The 17253-nt window shown below is 36.3% G+C and overlaps 1 protein-coding gene across 1 annotated transcript; it reads right to left on the minus strand.

Annotated features, from left to right (window-relative positions):
* Positions 1–13114: 13114 nt before the first annotated feature.
* Positions 13115–15902, minus strand: LOC110729278. Its single transcript, XM_021909008.1, has 3 exons — positions 15771–15902; positions 15281–15718; positions 13115–13352 (listed from the first exon to the last, which is right to left on the minus strand). The coding sequence occupies exons 1-3, from the start codon at positions 15900–15902 to the stop codon at positions 13317–13319; spliced, it is 606 nt and encodes a 201-aa protein (XP_021764700.1). The 3' UTR covers positions 13115–13316.
* Between the last annotated feature and the right edge of the window lie 1351 nt (positions 15903–17253).

Below are 17253 nucleotides of genomic sequence, written 5' to 3' on the forward strand. Positions count from 1 at the left end.
GGCGCGCACCTAGGGGTCAAAAATCGAGCAAAACATGCCTGGTCGGGAAAGGAGTCCCGATCGGGCGCAAAATTTGGAATTTATAGGAGCTTTAATTGGCCCGATCGGGCGAGGCACACCCGATCGGGCGCGCAAGGAAGGAAGAAAATCTAAGGAAATTTCGCTCGATCGGGCGAGCAAAATGGCGATTTTAATGTTCGAGTTCGCGCCCAATCAATCGCGCACTTCACACTTCAGCAGAACACACTCTCGCCTGATTGGGCGGGCCTATTTTTATGGCCGGCAATATATTTCTTTCTCCTTATTTATTTTCTTTTTCTTTCTTACTTCCCCTTCATTCACACTTTATCTCTCTAAAACCTCCATTTTCAAACCTCCAAACTCACTTTCCTTTCAAGATCTCCTCAAATTCATCCATCAAAACTAAATTTTTTTTACATATTCTTAATCCTAACACCTTTCTCTACATTCTCCACTAAATTTCTACCACTTTCTCTCAAGAATTCTCAAAACCCTTAGAGAGAGAAAGGTTCAATTCTTAACTTTTTCACTACAAATGGCTTCAAAGAGATCTAGACAACAAAGGGGTGAGGGTTCTAGGCAACAACAACAACCGTTGGTCGACTAGGAGCTTCAAATGCCGGGATGGGAGGAAGTTGTAATGACCTCAATCGAACAACGAGCTAGGATGCTCAACCTCATCCAGAGGCAGGTAATCTCTACTCGATTTGTTCATCATCCTACATTGTCTAGGCTAGGTCTTGATAAACCTGTAGAGAAATTGTTTAAAGGTATAGGAATCAATGGATTTTTCCAAATGCATTATGATACCTATGATTACTTGACATTAGAATTTATTTCTAGCTTCAATGTTATTAAAACTAATGCTTTAATCACTCATGTCCAATTCCGATTGCTAAACAATGATGTGCGATTAACTATAAAAGAATTTGGTAAATTGTTTGAGCTTAAATCGGACAAACCTATTGAACCCCTCCCAAGACCACATTGTCGTGGTCTATAAAAGACTCACCGGGGAGGGTTTGCTTAACCTCCAACATGCCAAAGGGACGTGGATTCAACATCCCGTCCCAAAGTTTTGGCAATGGTTTCCCAGCCTCACAATCTTTGGGAGGCATGTACCGGCAAACGTTAGGAGGGATAAACTTGAATTGTTGGCTTCCTATATGATTCCTAACGCTGAAAAACTAAACATACCACATAGGATAGCCCAACATTTTCAAAGGGTGGCCAATGCGGCAGAGGGGGGGTAGGTCTAGGGCGCCTATCTACTTTGGGGGGTTGGTGACCCATATAGATGTGAAACACCTAGGATGGAACCCGACCAGGCATCGAAAAGTGGAGGGTTCTACCCTCATGGGCCTATCATACTTAGGGGGCCTAAATTGGGTGCAACCTATGGCTGGTGAGACATGGTGGATAGTCCACCGAGAATCGGGTAGGAGAGATCAAGAATTTACACTACCCAACCCCGCCTTGACCAAATTTGAGAAGGGGAAGCCTTCTTACACTTTTGAGATAAATGGTCAAGGCGAGGTTCAAGAGCCTCACCCTTCACCACAACCCCACCATTTACCCAAATACCAACCACCACCCCAACCCTATACCTATGGCATACACACCTCCTCCGTCGATAATAACATCGACCCCCATGCCCCTTATGACTTTTCGGCTTTTAGGAGCCAACTTGACCGTATAGAGCGAGGGCAAGGAAGAGTGGAGGGCATGGTGCAAAACCTAGACTCTAGGTTAGGCACTATAGATATGATGGTAGGCCATGTTGAGAGGAACCTCGAGAGGGGTTTATACCCTATGTATGACGACTATGCACGCCGAGGGGCTATTCTCCCCGAGACTTTAGTTCCCCATTGGTTCGAATACCCCGAAGGAGGGTATTCGACCCTCGGAGCTTTTGATACTTATGTGACTACTATTCATTCCATGGTTATGGGGGCGATGCTCCTTTTGGGGGAATGGGGGGGGAATGTAGACCGCAACTACTTTGCAGGTGGTTCGGGCTTTGGTGGTGTTGGTACGAGCCAGGGTGGTGCCGGCTCGAGCTATGGTGGAGGCTACCAGAGAATGGACGAGGATGATGACGAGGAGTAGCTTTTCTTAGCTACACTCCCAAGTCAATGAGGGCATTGCTTGATTTGGCTTGGTGGGAGATTTCTTGTACATATGGTAACTCTTTCTCTTTTTTCTCTTTTTATTGCTTTTCTAGTATAGATTTTAATGCTTTCTATTATTGTTTTTATTGCTTTCCTTTATGGAAAAAAAATACAACAAAAAAATTCAAAAATAAAAAAAATTCAAAAATACGTTCCAATGAATTGTAAATCATGCTTCCCTGTGTCCCATACTTGGAAAATATTGTTTTAATTCTTGGTATATGATAACGAGATTTGTGAATTTGTTGATCATGATTTGAAGTTTAATTGTTTGGATGCTTAAACATGCGTCAATTTCGCCCAACTATTTATGAATATAGTGCTTGAGTAGTTGATTAGGTTAGGAATTGTGTGATAGTTCCTGGTATGTCAAGGAATTTGAGTATTGATTTGCAACTATAAGTAATTTTTGTATGTCTCAACATTATGCACATTGAGGAGGACGAAGGCATTTGTTTTCTTGGTCTCAAATTGCATTTTCAAAAGCGGCTTAACGGCTACCTCAAGTTGCATTTTCTATTATACGCAAAAATTTTACCTCAAGGCTAAAAATTAGCAAAATAATAGAATTATTTCTAGTATTTAGTTTCTCCATGATGAACTAATACTACAGTTATCTTAATTGCATGATAGTATGTTCTACATGACAATATATTACATACACAAAACATAGCATATTCCGAAATTACAAAAAAAATAATATATTGACACATCATGGCATATTTTACAAGATCTACAACCAATATGTCATCATTTCAAGTGTAAAACATAACATGAACAACAAGAACACCATTCACACAAGTAGTACAAAAAAATTGTGATTTGCTCAATTGTTCACCAAATCACAAAAACTTGGTCTCAAATTGCTCACAAACATACATACATTCGTATACAAGTTAATTCATGGCAAGATTTTTGACATAGAAGCTCAAAATAAAAACCCCCCAATTTGATTTTTTTTTTAGGGTTTCAAGCAAATATGGAATTTACAACAAAATTTGAGACAAAAGCAAAGGAATTTTACATAGATCCTTGTGAGAATCAAAAATGAGGAAAATAGCAAAAAAGTCGCAGAGCCTGTGCAGTGCAACCACCACGACCACTGCGGCACGGTTGTCCAAGACCGTGGGAGTATATCTGCCCGTGTCACGGTCAACCTCTAACAGCAATGGCGAATATCGGACAGCAGCAGCGGAAAAATACGGCGAAACAAAACCCCCATGTCACAATTTCAGACACCGCGTCACGATAAAGACCAACGTGCACCAGTGCTAAAAGCCGCGGCGCGGTGGTCTGTGCAATCGAAAATAAAAAAAAATGGGGAGAAGAGAGAGCAGAAGAAGAGTGAGAAAATGGAAATGGCGAAGAAGAGGAAAATTAGAATACTGGTTGTTTAGCTTGAATTTAAAACAAAAGGAGAACCCCGTTACATGGCCCTAGAATCCCGTTCCACTTATCCCGTTACCGCTTAACGGATTTTTTGCGCGTAGCCCAACATTTTTATCAAGGCGCGTTGAATATTTCGGCAAGGAAAATATCCCGCGTCACGGGGTTTCCCACCGTTTGACGGGAACTTCCACTATGTCGCGGGATTATTCCCTGTGGCGCGGTACTGACCTGTGTGTCTTGTACGCTTTTTAAACCTCCTGGCAAATATTTTGGCATCTTTGACCAAGTTGGAATGATTTTTCGCAACTTTAGGACAGTTATTTTCTCACCGGAATTATGCGGAAAATTCTAATTGGTATTTAAAGGGTTCCAAAATTACCGATTTACCCCTAACAAGCATTAGGGTTTCATTTTCGACACTTTAAACACCTAATATGGACGGATGGTCGACTTCAAGATAAATCATCTGCGGCCCACGTTCGGGGATAATGGAACCATCATACACTTGGAAATTTCATTGGACAAGTTTTTTCCTCAAGCATGGAAAATTGTCGGTCGTTGTCACCTCTCAAAGTAAAGAAGTCAGCGATTATATATTAGTTGTCGGTTTTCCTCAAGCATGGAAAACATAATCAGTGGATTTCTCTTCAAGTATAGAAACCCGCTAAGTTGGCTTTCCTCTAGCATGGAAAGTATTATCGGTGGATTTTTCTTCAAGTATAGAAAACCGCCAAGTCAGCTTTCCTCGAGAATGGAAAGCATTATCGGTGGATTTCTTCAAGCATAGAAAAACGCCAAAATCATATGTCGACTTTCCTCAGGCATAGAAAGTATCATTCGGTAGGTTTTTTCAGGCTTAAAAAGCTACCAAGCTGATCAGTCGAATTTCCTCAGGCATGGAAAATGTTTCAGCGAAACATCATCTAGTGGATTCCTTCTAGCATAGGAAACTAACAAACTCATTTGTCACCGATACACTGGTGTCAGATAAGCGTTCTATCACTTTACTCTTTTATCTACGGAACTAACATCTTTCTGCAGGTATTGGTGTATATAGAGTGATTTAGGATCGCAGAACGTCTTAAATCATTCTCCGTCCCTATCGACTACTTTGACTATCGTTTTCGAAACTGAAGTTTCTACAAACTCAGTCAAAATAAGGGCTTCTATAGACATCTAAAAAGTCTCCCCGAAATCAAACCCGATGATGAATAATGTTTCACAGCCATTATTGGTCGGATTCAGTATTTAATCTTGAAAATGTAAGATCGTATTTAATTAAATTCAGTTTTTAATAGTTGTAGACACCTAAAAATGTCTCCCCAAAACCAAACCCGATGATGAACAACCTTTCATCGCCATTATAGGTCGGGTTGAGTATATAATTTTTGGAGTGCTTCAATCCATATTTTCATTTCATAAACCAACCCAATTCCTAGCCCATTTCCCCAAACCATAACTTATTTTCCTCTTTTCGTGCCTTTAAACCCAAAATAATTCATTTCGTGTCCTTTAAAATCATTCATTTCGTGTCCTTTTTATAAAAACGTTTGATCTAGTTTATTTTGGTCAATAATCAGGGTCCAATGATTGAGTATTTGGATGGGTCTTGAAAAGAGTTTTCCAACAAAATATTATAAGCCCAAATCCGAGTTATAACGAATAAATTATGGCCAAAATATTAAATCGAGCCCAAACCGAACCTAAGCCCACCTTACCTACGACCCAATGATCATGTGGAGGGTCCAAATTATTTAATCCCATTCCTAAACCAATTAGAAGCTTCTATAAGTTTCTAAAAGATTTTAATTATCCTTTTTGAAAAGATAAGATTAAATAGTTTGAAATTGAATAAAACTCTTATTTTTAAAAATCCTATTTATATCCGAATTGAAAGACGTTCAAAGATAGAAAAATATTATTTTTGTGATTCATAGTTTTTATCCAAATTTTATATGGTTGGATATCCCTTGAAATTGTCTTTCCAATTATATATTATAATATCAATTTCGAGCTATAACAGAAAAGATATGAATAAAATGTCAAACTATATCCAAAACTGACACCGTCTCACTATTTCGGCCATATCTTTACTTCTACAAAATATTTTAATCTGATTCTAATTGGGTTAGAAATTAAACTTAAAGATCTTTCTAAAGATATCTTATTCATCTTATTCTAAATTTTGGATCAAAAGATATGATAAAAACAAAAACCGCAAAAACTGCTGTCTATCGCAAGAGTTTTATCTGATTCGAATTCTTGTCTTTTCTTGATTCTTCGACCTTCTTTTTTCTCTATAAATAGAGGTCATATCTCACCTTTTCCATGAATAATCAACAAGCTTGATCATCAAATCCTTCTCTCTTCCTCTCTTTTACACTAAAATTCTTCTCTCTCTCTCTCTCTCTCATATTCTAAGCCTTAAACCTATATTCCTAATTACACCATTCTTCCCTTAAGCACTCCAAGGAGTCAATACAATATCCGAAGTTCTATACTTAAACCAAGGCATGAAAGGTATAATTGACTGAGGGTTTGGACTAAATCAACTCTACTTCTTATTTAATTTAATAAATTTGATTTATATTTTTATTGAAGTTACTAACAATTTATTCATGATGTAGCAATTTAAAGGAACGCGCGGAATGTGAGTAATTAGTTAATTTAATTACTCTTATTTTATTTTCTTATTGCTAGTATCATGATTAGGTTATTATTATTATTTGATTTGACTAACACTATTATTGTTAAATTGCTTCCAATATTAATGTTTACTCTATTGTTATTATGATCACTATATTGCATGTTTAAAGGGAATATGTAATTGAAAATTACGCCTAATAAGATAATTTGGACGACCGGTTTAGGTTCCTTTTTAATATTGTTGCTTAATTCAAGTGATCACAAATATTTTAGAATTATGCGTTGCATTAATATTTAACCAATTTAGCTTAATAATAGTTTGAGGGAATTGAATCTCTGTTTGTATGCCTTTGAGATCTTAGGAATCATTTTTTCACTATAAGAATCGAGTAGAGGCCAATACGGGCGAATGTGACTCCATGACTCACTTCGTACCATCATCCCCGATCCTCCTTTCGTGGTTCCGAACCATATGGAGTTAGTAATCTCATGGATTATGAATGGGGTGTAACCTTCACGGGTCAATCGTTGTTGCCTTCGTTGTCCCTTATTGTGGTTGCCTTTTATGATTTGTGAACGGTTTACGAGTTCCTTAAAAACTTGTTGGCGGCTCCCTACTCTCCTTGTCCCTAATCGTATATGTCAATTCCCACTTCCTATGAGTGTAAATCATATTCACACATGCTTTAATGTAGGCGCACTTCGAGCGACGCCTACAATTTGGCGACTCCACTGGGGAGGATTCTTGGTTATTTATCGATTTGAGTGATCGGTATTTAATTAAGATGAGTGGATGAGACTTGAAAGATTCTTAAATTGTATTCCTGCGATTTAATTGGCATTGTCACATATGCATATGCTTTTTAGGTTACCTATTTTTCCACAATAGTACGTGTTCTACGTATGTGGCTAGCCCGGGGAATTTAAGCTCTATCAATCCGAAAACGCTCATGGCAATAAGGGTTCATCCGAGTTTTTAAATCTACCCAAACTATGGAGTCGAGTTCGATTTCATCACGAACTCGCGGAGCCGCCCATTGGCATACACCCTCAAGGGAGGTTTCCTTGCTAACGCGTCCAAACTCTTAACCATGGTACCATTTGACACCCACAAGCTTGACCATAGTGGAACTTAGATCTTGATTTAGGTTGCGAACTTCATTGCATCATTCGTGACGATGTGCTTTTATGTGCATTTTTTTATTGATTTTTTTTTAATTATTTTTTTTTATTAAACCCTTTTTATTTTTATTTTTTTTAGAGTCGAGTTATAGATTTTTTTTTTTTTATTTTTGAGTCACCCGGATTTTTATTCCCGTATACTGCACAAGAGTCAACTTGTTTTGGTCATAGCCGGAGTTCTAGAAAGAGTTACGTGTCGCACAAACTATGGATCTGTAGCCCCGAGTTTTATCTTTCATTTGAAGCTGGTTTCGTCCTAATATGAGTCACAGATCAAAAATTATATCCGACATACTACAACATCTCCAGTTTAGGTGTCTTTTTAGCTTTACCTTATTTTATTTTATTTTATTTAAAAAAAAAATTCGTGTCAAGCTAGTCCTAGCTAATTCCTTTAATTTGTGTCAACTCGTATAACATAGTATTATAGATTTTTGTTTTTATTTAATTTTTTATACCCATGAGTCATAACTGTTCAAGAATTCTAGTCATCTTCCTAGTTTCTTGTGATCAAATTTTGTGCGAACCTTAACATGTGTTCTTTGTCTTTGATTGTGGTTGATCTTATTTATAACTAATTATTGCCAATGAACTGTTTTCACCTAGTAAATAGCATAAACATTAAAATTTGACAAAATTAATCAATTTAGTTTGTCTTTTAGTCTTCCATGCTATTTGGTCATTGGGTCCTTTGTTTTTCACAACGTCCTCATGCCTAGCTATGCGATCATATCAGGAGTCTTAATAAACTCACCTAATCACACATGTTGAGTCGTTGCACACACTTTGTCTTCGAGTAATGCACTATATTGTTTATGATCGTATACTAGAACCATGCATGTGTCGTTTTCCGTCGTAATAGGAATGGGTGGAATATTCCCTATTGGTTTTCAAAATTCTTTCATACACTCTTCCTTTCCAATCCGAGTATTGAGTCAATGCATTAAGGGAAATCATCCTTATACAGTACTTGAGTCTAAAATCACTAGGCAATAGTTGGAAGAATAAGGGGAACGTCATTCCTTCCTTCTTTTCTTCTAATCAAAGCATCAACAACAACAAATTTCTTGTCCCCCCTAGCGGTAACAAGTAATTCATAAGCAACCATGAAGACGAAGTACAAGACAAGTTTCCATACAAGATTTCATGCTTTTTTTTTCTTCTTTTGTTTCAACCTTCTCCCCTAATAATTCTAGCATAGGTTCTCGTTATCCATGTGTACTGTCTATGTGTCATATTTCTTACCTTTTCCATCAATGAGCATTCCTTTCCTTTTCAATCGATCATCGAATTCATTCGCAAAAAAAAATCAATTACCGAACTAAACACAAGGTACACCAATGACTTGAGGCACCTTTGCAACCCTGTCATTCCCTATTAACAGCTCAATAACATATTCATTTCTTCGTCAACCACTTTGAGCCTCGTCTTACAATTGAGTTTATTTATTCAACCCACATTCACTTAACCCTAGGATGGGAAGGTGAGCAATTTGTGTTACAGTCAGAAAGCAAGTTCAAATTAAAAAAAGGGAAAAGAATAACTAAATAAATAAAAAAAACAATGTCTAAAGGCAAGTGTTCCAATGTCTTTGATATGAACATGTGTCTCTCATCGAGTGCTTGGTATCGTGCCTGAGAAATATGAATGCTAAGTGAGTGATGGACCGCATGATCTGGGATTGCCTACATTGATTCATAAGAATTGAAAAAAGAAAAAAAAAAGAATTCAAAACAAAAAAAAAATATATGAAAAATAAAACTTGCAAAGTCTAATACATAATTGCATCTCTTGGGGGCTTCTCTCGGGTCTTGAGCGTTTTACCCCTTTCTTCCTTCAACCTTCAGCTTAATAACATTACAACCCTTGAAAGACCTCTTTGAGGTATGCACACACTTGTGCAAAGTTTGGTTAGAGCTACGTTGGCTTGATTCCTAACGGATACGTAGGCAACCTCACATCGAGGTGCGGTCACATTCACATTCATATCCACATTCATATTCATATCCATGCATAATCGAGTCAAATAATATCCAATGCTTACCCCTACCCATTTAGAGCTAGACTTGGGGGCTTGAACCCACATCATTTAGCCTACCCAGCCTAAAGAGTCATCATCTTTGGCTCTTCTCACATCTATTTCCATCACCATAACCCTTGCAGCCATCCTTAGTATCACATTCACATACTTCACTCACACATACATATCCATATCACCTTTCCTTCTAGGAACCTTCTATCATGAAATCTTACTTCAACGATGCGCATGTTTCTTCATCTTTTAAGACAACATCAAAAGAGACATTATATACTTGCCTAGCTTTTAGGCCTAAGCAATGTTCATTGTTTCATACATCGCATATTGTGCTTAGCTCCTTGACCTATGTGACATTCATTATGCGATACTCATCGATCACTTCATCTATATACGTGCTTAGCTTCCAAACCTATGTAACGTTCAAGATCGTTTCTTTACACCATATGTGATGCTTAGCTCCATGACTTAAGTTCATTCATCTATCGTGTCACTTGACGTAATTGTCCTTAGCCTCCTTGCCTAAGAACATACATCATGCATACATTATACTCAAGACGGGCAGTTCAATATGACAAGAAGAAAATCCATGCGATTCATTTTGTCTTCCTCAACGAGGAAGTTCAGAACTTCTTTCCTTTTTTCGCGTCTTTTCTTTTGAGGAAGTTTAAAAAAACTTTTTCATAATTTTCTCATCGAGGGAAGTTCGAAAATAAAAGTTCAGTTTTCACATCTTTCTTTTTCGAGAGAAAGACGGTACCCTCCACTCATGACAAAAATTGACGGAAAATTTTTGCTTTTGCATCTTCGTTTGCTTGTGTCTACACACACCTACACACACACACACACACACACACAAGTCATACACATGTCATGTCACATCAAGTCAAACTTGGTCAAGTCAGTGGTTAAGTCAATCACAATATATACGAGTCCATTGACAATTTTATTTTTGCAGGTCTATCTAAAGCCCACGTTCGAGGAAAATCGAACCATCTACAGCCCACGTCCGGGGACAAGCAGACCATCTACAGCACACGTCCGAGGACAAGCGGACCATCTACAGCCCACGTTCGGGGACAAGAGAACCATTTACAGCCCACGTTCGGGGATAAGCGAACCAACTACAGCCCACGTACGGGGACAAGCGGACCATCTACAACCCATGTTCGGGGACAATCGAACCACCATCATTTCATGACGCAAGGTTCTCGATACAAAGAGACTTGTAATCTCATCATCTGTCGACTTTCCTCAAGCATGGAAAGTATTATCCGGTGGATTTCTTCAAGCATAGAAAAACGCCAAATTTATTTGTCGGCTTTCCTCATGCATGGAAAGCATTATCGGTGGATTTCTTCAAGCATAGAAAACAGCCAAATTCCTTTGTCGGTTTTCCTCAAACATGGAAAGCATTATCGGTGCATTTCTTCAAGCATAGAAAAATGCCAAAATCATAAGTCGACTTTCCTCAAGAATGGAAAGTGTCATCCGGTAGGTTTCTTCAGGCTTAGAAAGCTACCAAACTCATCTGTCAGCTTTCCTCAAGCATGGAAAGCATTTCAACAAACGTCATCCGGTGGATTCCTTCAAACATAGGAAAATACCAAATTCATTTGTCACCGATACACTAGTGTCAGATAAGCGTTCTATCCCTTTACTCTTTTATCTGTAGAACTAACATTTTTCTGCAGGTATCGGCGTATACAGAGTGATTTAGGATCGTAGAACGTCTTAAATCATTCTCCATCCCTATCGACTACTTTGACTATCGTTTTCGAACCTGACGTTTCTACAAACCTAGTCAAAGTGGGGGCTTCTGTAGATAGCTAAAATTGTCTTCCCAAAACCAAACCCAATGATGAACAACCTTTCACCGCCATTATTGGTCGGGTTGAGTATATAATTTTTGGAGTGCATAAATCCATATTTTCATTTCATAAACCAAACCAATTCCTAGCCCATTTCCCCAAAACATAACTTATTTTCCTCTTTTCGTGCCTTTAAAACCAAAATAATTCATTTCGTGTCCTTCAAAATCATTCAATTCGTGTCCTTTTTATAAAAACGTTTGATCCAGTTTATTTTGGTCCATAATCTGGGTCTAATGATTGAATATTTAGATGGAGCTTGAAAAGAGCTTTCCAACGATATATTATAAGCCCAAATACGAGTTATAACGAATAAGTTATGGCCAAAATATTAAACCGAGCCCAAACCGAACCTAAGCCCACCTTACCTACGACCCAATGATCTTGTGGAGGGTCCAAATTATTTAATCCCATTCCTAAAACAATTGGAAGCTTCTATAAGTTTCTAAAATATCTTAATTATCCTTTTTGAAAAGATAAGATTAAATAGTTTGAAATTGAATAAAACTCTTTTTTTTTAAATCCTATTTATATCCGAATTGAAAGACGTTCGAAAATAGACAGATATTATTTTCGTTATTCATAGTTTTTATCCAAATTTTATATGATTGGATAGCCCTTGAAATTATCTTTCCAATGATAGATTATAATATCAATTCCGAGCTATTACGGAAAAGATATGAATAAAATGTCAAACTCTATCCAAAACTTACACCGTCTCACTATTTCGGCCATATATTTACTTCTACAAAATATTTTAATCTGATTCCCATTTGGTTAGCAATTAAACTTCAATATATTTCCAAAGATATCTTATTCATCTTATTCTGATTTCTGGATCAAAAGATATGATAAAAACAAAAACCGCTGCCTATCGCAAGAGTTTAATCCGATTCGAATTCTTATCTTTTCTTGATTCTTCGACCTTCTTTTTTCTCTATAAATAGAGGTCATATCTCCCCTTTTCCATGAATCATGAACAAGCTTGATCATCAAATCCTTCTCTCTTCCTTTCTTTTACACTAAAATTCTTTTCTCTCTCTCTCATATTCTAAGCCTTAAACCTATATTCCTAATTACACCATTCTTCCCTTAAGCACTCCAAGGAGTCCATACAATATCCGAAGTTCTATACTTAAACCAAGGCATGAAAGGTATAATTGACTGAGGGTTTGGACTAAATCAACTCTACTTCTTATTTAATTTAATAAATTTGATTTATATTTTTATTGAAGTTACTAACAATTTATTCATGATGTAGCAATTTAAAGGAACGCGCGAAATGTGAGTACTTAGTTAATTTAATTACTCGCACTACTACAAAAAGCATGTTTTTTGGACGCTTTTTAGGCCTTTTAGCGTCGAAAAATTATTTCTCGACACTGCAAAAAAATGTCGCAAATCCGTGAGTCGAAAATTTTTCAGGGACACAAAAAAGCGCGAAAATTACGTATTTTGCGCATTATCCCAAATGTATGTAGTTTTGTAGCGACGCTTTTTCCTGTCCACATAATCAAATTTAGCGACGCTTTTTATTGTCTTGCATTTATTCGTGTCAGCCTATGGTATGGCGGGAAAGTCTTTGAAATTTGAAAATGTGCAATTCTGTAGACATTAAAAAGCCTCAAGATTTATTTTTTATGCTTTTTTTTCTTTTATCAAATTATTATCATCATACATACATTATAATTATTTAAATTTATCATAAATTAAATTAATAATATTAAAATAAAAATAAACAAATATTCTATATAACTAGATTAAAAAAAAACAATATTTAATTAACAATAAAAAGAGTACGTAGTTAATTACCAAATTTAGAAAAGAAAACATCAACACAGTACAACCATTAAAAAAAAAAAAAAAAAAAAAGGTCGCATATTATAGTATGTAGCTTGTCCCTAAATAAATACATCACTAATATAAGACTAAAAACCAAAATAGATAGATGATGGCCACATTGATCGATATAGTCGCTTGTTGATGCTCAAGTGTCCCGGCCTATTCTTTTGTTGCACCTACATTGCCTTTTCCAATCTTCAAAAAAAAAAAAATACAAAGTATAAATTAGTACATTACACAATATAGGCTCAAGATTCAACATGTTGTATTTAAACATAGAATTGTGAGTTAAACATGAAAATATAAATGAACAAAAAAAGCCAAAAGGTCTTTCATCAAGAGTTCTTAGTGGACGTCTACTGTCTACTGTCTCATTGTTATTTCATCAAAAGGTCTCACTGTTAATGAACAAAAAAACCTAGGATAAACAAGGAATATACTGGATCATAAAGGAGGGACCAAAAGGCAAGTAAGATAATATCAAGAAGATATCACAGACATCTAACCCACTCACACAAAATTACAAAGAGTAAACAATGCATAGACAAAAGCACTATAGCTATTGTATTCATTGAATCATACAGAAGAAACCCATAAAAATAAATTTTGCTGTAAGTAGATTCAATCATGGACCATTGAAGAAAATGTATGGTCAACATAATGAAACACCCAACTTTTTAGACTTTTATTTCAATAGGGCAACTGGGCAAGCAAGAGTTGGAAGCAAGGTATAGGCTCGATAAGTAAGAACACTTACCACATGCTCTTCTTATTAATCATGTTTGCCTAACTATGCTGTTTGTCTTCTTATGGACAGTCTAGCCAATGTTACCAATCTCATCTTCCTTATGGTCATTTGTGGAATACGTGTCGGGTAAGAGCATCTTTCAACAACATTGCACCATATTTGTTTTGCTAGATTTAAAAATATTAAAGATTTTTATTTTATTTCTACCTTAAGTTTAAGCTGCATGGTCAGTGCCATGGTAGCACAATCATACAAACACTTAGGTGAGATCATACAAACACTTAGGTGCTAGGTTGCATAAACTTATTTAGTTATGGAGCTGACATACATGCTGAAATCCTTGCAGATTGAAAATGCTCCATCAGAAAGCCATTTACAAAGCATTCTCAGCATGCTCCATCAGTTAGAGCCATTTACAAAGCATGCACCATCAGTTAGAGTTCCTCACATTCTCACAATATAATACAGAACAAAGGCACCCACTATATTCAATGATCCCTATACTCTATCTATCCAATAAGTTAAGACTATATGTATAAAAGTCACAATCATACAATCACTTAGTCAGGGGAGCAAGTAAATTCATCAGACCTCAGTTCATACTTCATATAGATATATGTACATCAGCTTTGTTTGAAATCATCTCACTTTCATTTTACTTGTCTTATTTATTCATCCATCTTTTATGAGAAATTTTGTATTTTTTTTTTCGTAAAAATTAGAGCAAGTAAAATCATCAGACCTCAACAATCACATAACAAATTCAAAATGGGGGAGGTAAAAACTCTAACAACAAAGACATTTTTATCCCCAAACTTCAGCCATAATAAAGCTCAAAGTCAAATTGATGATAAACAGCAACAACACTTAAGAACAACAAACATCAATGCATCATAGTTGAAATAACAAGAAATAAATTTGATCAAAAAGACAAAATCCGATGACACACACACACACAAGCTCTGAAATATAATCACACACACACAAGTTCTGATGTTCAGAGCTGCAATTCAGAACTGAATTCCAGAACTGATTTTCAGTTCTGAAGATCAGCTCTGCATTCAGGTCTGAGATCAGTTCTTGAATTCAACTCTGGATTCAGTTTTGAATTCAATTCTGAAATTCTGATCTGAATTTAGTTCAGGATTTCAGTTCTGAAATTGTTGAGGGCTTTCCTCCAAAAAGTGGCTCTAAATGTTACTTAATTCAATCTTTACAGCAAGCAGCAGGGGAGCATTACAGTAAGTAGCAGGGGACAGGGCAGACAAGTAGTATAAAAGCAGCAGGGGAGCAGGACAAGCAGTAGCAGGGGAGCATGGCACACACACACACACACACATCACAAGCAAGCATTCACACAAGCTCTAAATGTTACCTGATGTTTTGCCTTTCCTAAGAATTCAGATGCTTTGTTTAGAAGACCCGGAGATGCATTCCCTTGAAGAACTGCACCTACAATCTGAGAAAATTTTCCAACAAGCGCTTTAAGAAGAAGATTGTTGTGTCCGACCTCGTCTTTCAGCTTTTCATTTTCTTGAGATAGTATATCATTTTTTTTGTGCAAAGCATTCACTTCTTCTTTAACACTATCCATCACAATAGTCCTCTTTTGAACTTTTCCATAGCCTTCCTTCCTTAACACACCACGTACTCCGAAAATGTCCCCCTTTTTAACCCCTAGTCCGTAACCTACCGGACGATCGAGAATCTCATTGCCATACATAGTTTGCTGAAATGCTTCATCTTCGAGCTCTTGTTCAGACATCTTAGGGTGCACCATCCTCAACTCTTCAACCTTAGCTTTAACATCATCCTATACCAACATTTAGGAGTAATGTAAGACCACAAATAACACATAATCACACCACAAAATCTACACAAAATGATACCAGAAATCTGTCACAAAACCATACAACAAAATCTTGAGTGACTGTGTCAGGAAGAAATTTTCCGTCTTCACCCGCATGGGTTTTAATCCACAGCGCTAACAAGCTCATTTTTGTCCATGTTCATCTTCCTATAAATAATAAGGCAAAACAAGCATTAAATATGTGTACAATAGTATATAACGCATATAACTTGGCTTTGCTCTTACTAATATCCTAAGTAAATATAAAATGACATATATATTCCATACATAATCAGCTTGTTGGTTTGCAAAACTTTTAGAGCCAGATGTATGAATCTGATTTTGACAAGCTCGTGCTTTTTTACCGCATGCTGACATAGTCTGCAATCACATTTTCAGATTTTTTAGTTAGAGATTAAATAACGTTTAATAGAGTAAAAAATAAGGTAAATATTGTCCTTTGCCGTAATCCAAATCCCAATATTTTACCAACTGAACCAGTTACTACTGGTAATTCCATGTGGCACATTATTACACATATCATCCAATTTCTTCTCTAGTGTCTTGTAATGAATCAGTTTCAGAGAATATTTGAACTGCCTCCAACATTTATTGGCACCCTTGAGAGCTTGGTTGTCATATTCCACACCAGGAGGAATCACAAAACGGTCCTTCAGTAAAAATAATTAGTTAAAAATATAAATCAGTAAGTAATCTATTAGAAGTAAGAGACCATCTAAGTATGTGTGTTTAGGAAATGACAAGGGATGTCTTAGGGATGAATATACTTACTCTTATGTCTTTAATTATTTTCCCTTTAAAATGCTTGTCGATTGCTTTCCAATCTTTTTCCCCAACTGGACAATGTGACTCCATCTTCGCAATCATACTAATGAATTTAACCAAAATATGTCCACCCTTCCTAATTGGCTGGCATAAATCATTGAACTCGACATAGTACTGGACGCCGTTATTACTCCACACGTCAATTGGCAGAATAATACCACTTACTAATGTAGTATTACCCTTGGCATCTAAATAAAATAACAAAATTAAGTTAAAAGAAATAATCAGTTAAGTGAACAATATGTTCTAACAGAGAAGCAGATAAAATTATTTTAAGAAAAAATCTACAAAATAACCCAACACTGTAGCCAATGAATTTTGCAAATACACACACACAAGCTGCAATTCAGTTCTAATGTTCAGACCTGAATTCAAAACTGAATTCCAAAACTGAATTCAGATTTGAATTTCAGTTCTGATTTCAGTTCTAGAATTCATTTCTGATGTTCAGAGTTGAAATCAAAACTGAATTCCAGAACTGAATTCAGATTTGAATTTCAGTTCTGATTTCAGTTCTAGAATTCATTTCTGATGTTCAGAGCTGAAATCAAAACTGAAATACAGAACTGAATTCAGATTTGAATTTTAGTTCTGATTTCAGTTATAGAATTAGCATGTACTGGATCAAAAAAGAAAGCATGCTACACATATCA

This window comes from Chenopodium quinoa, unplaced genomic scaffold (assembly GCF_001683475.1).
Source record: "Chenopodium quinoa cultivar QQ74 unplaced genomic scaffold, ASM168347v1, whole genome shotgun sequence".
NCBI lineage: Eukaryota > Viridiplantae > Streptophyta > Magnoliopsida > Caryophyllales > Amaranthaceae > Chenopodium > Chenopodium quinoa.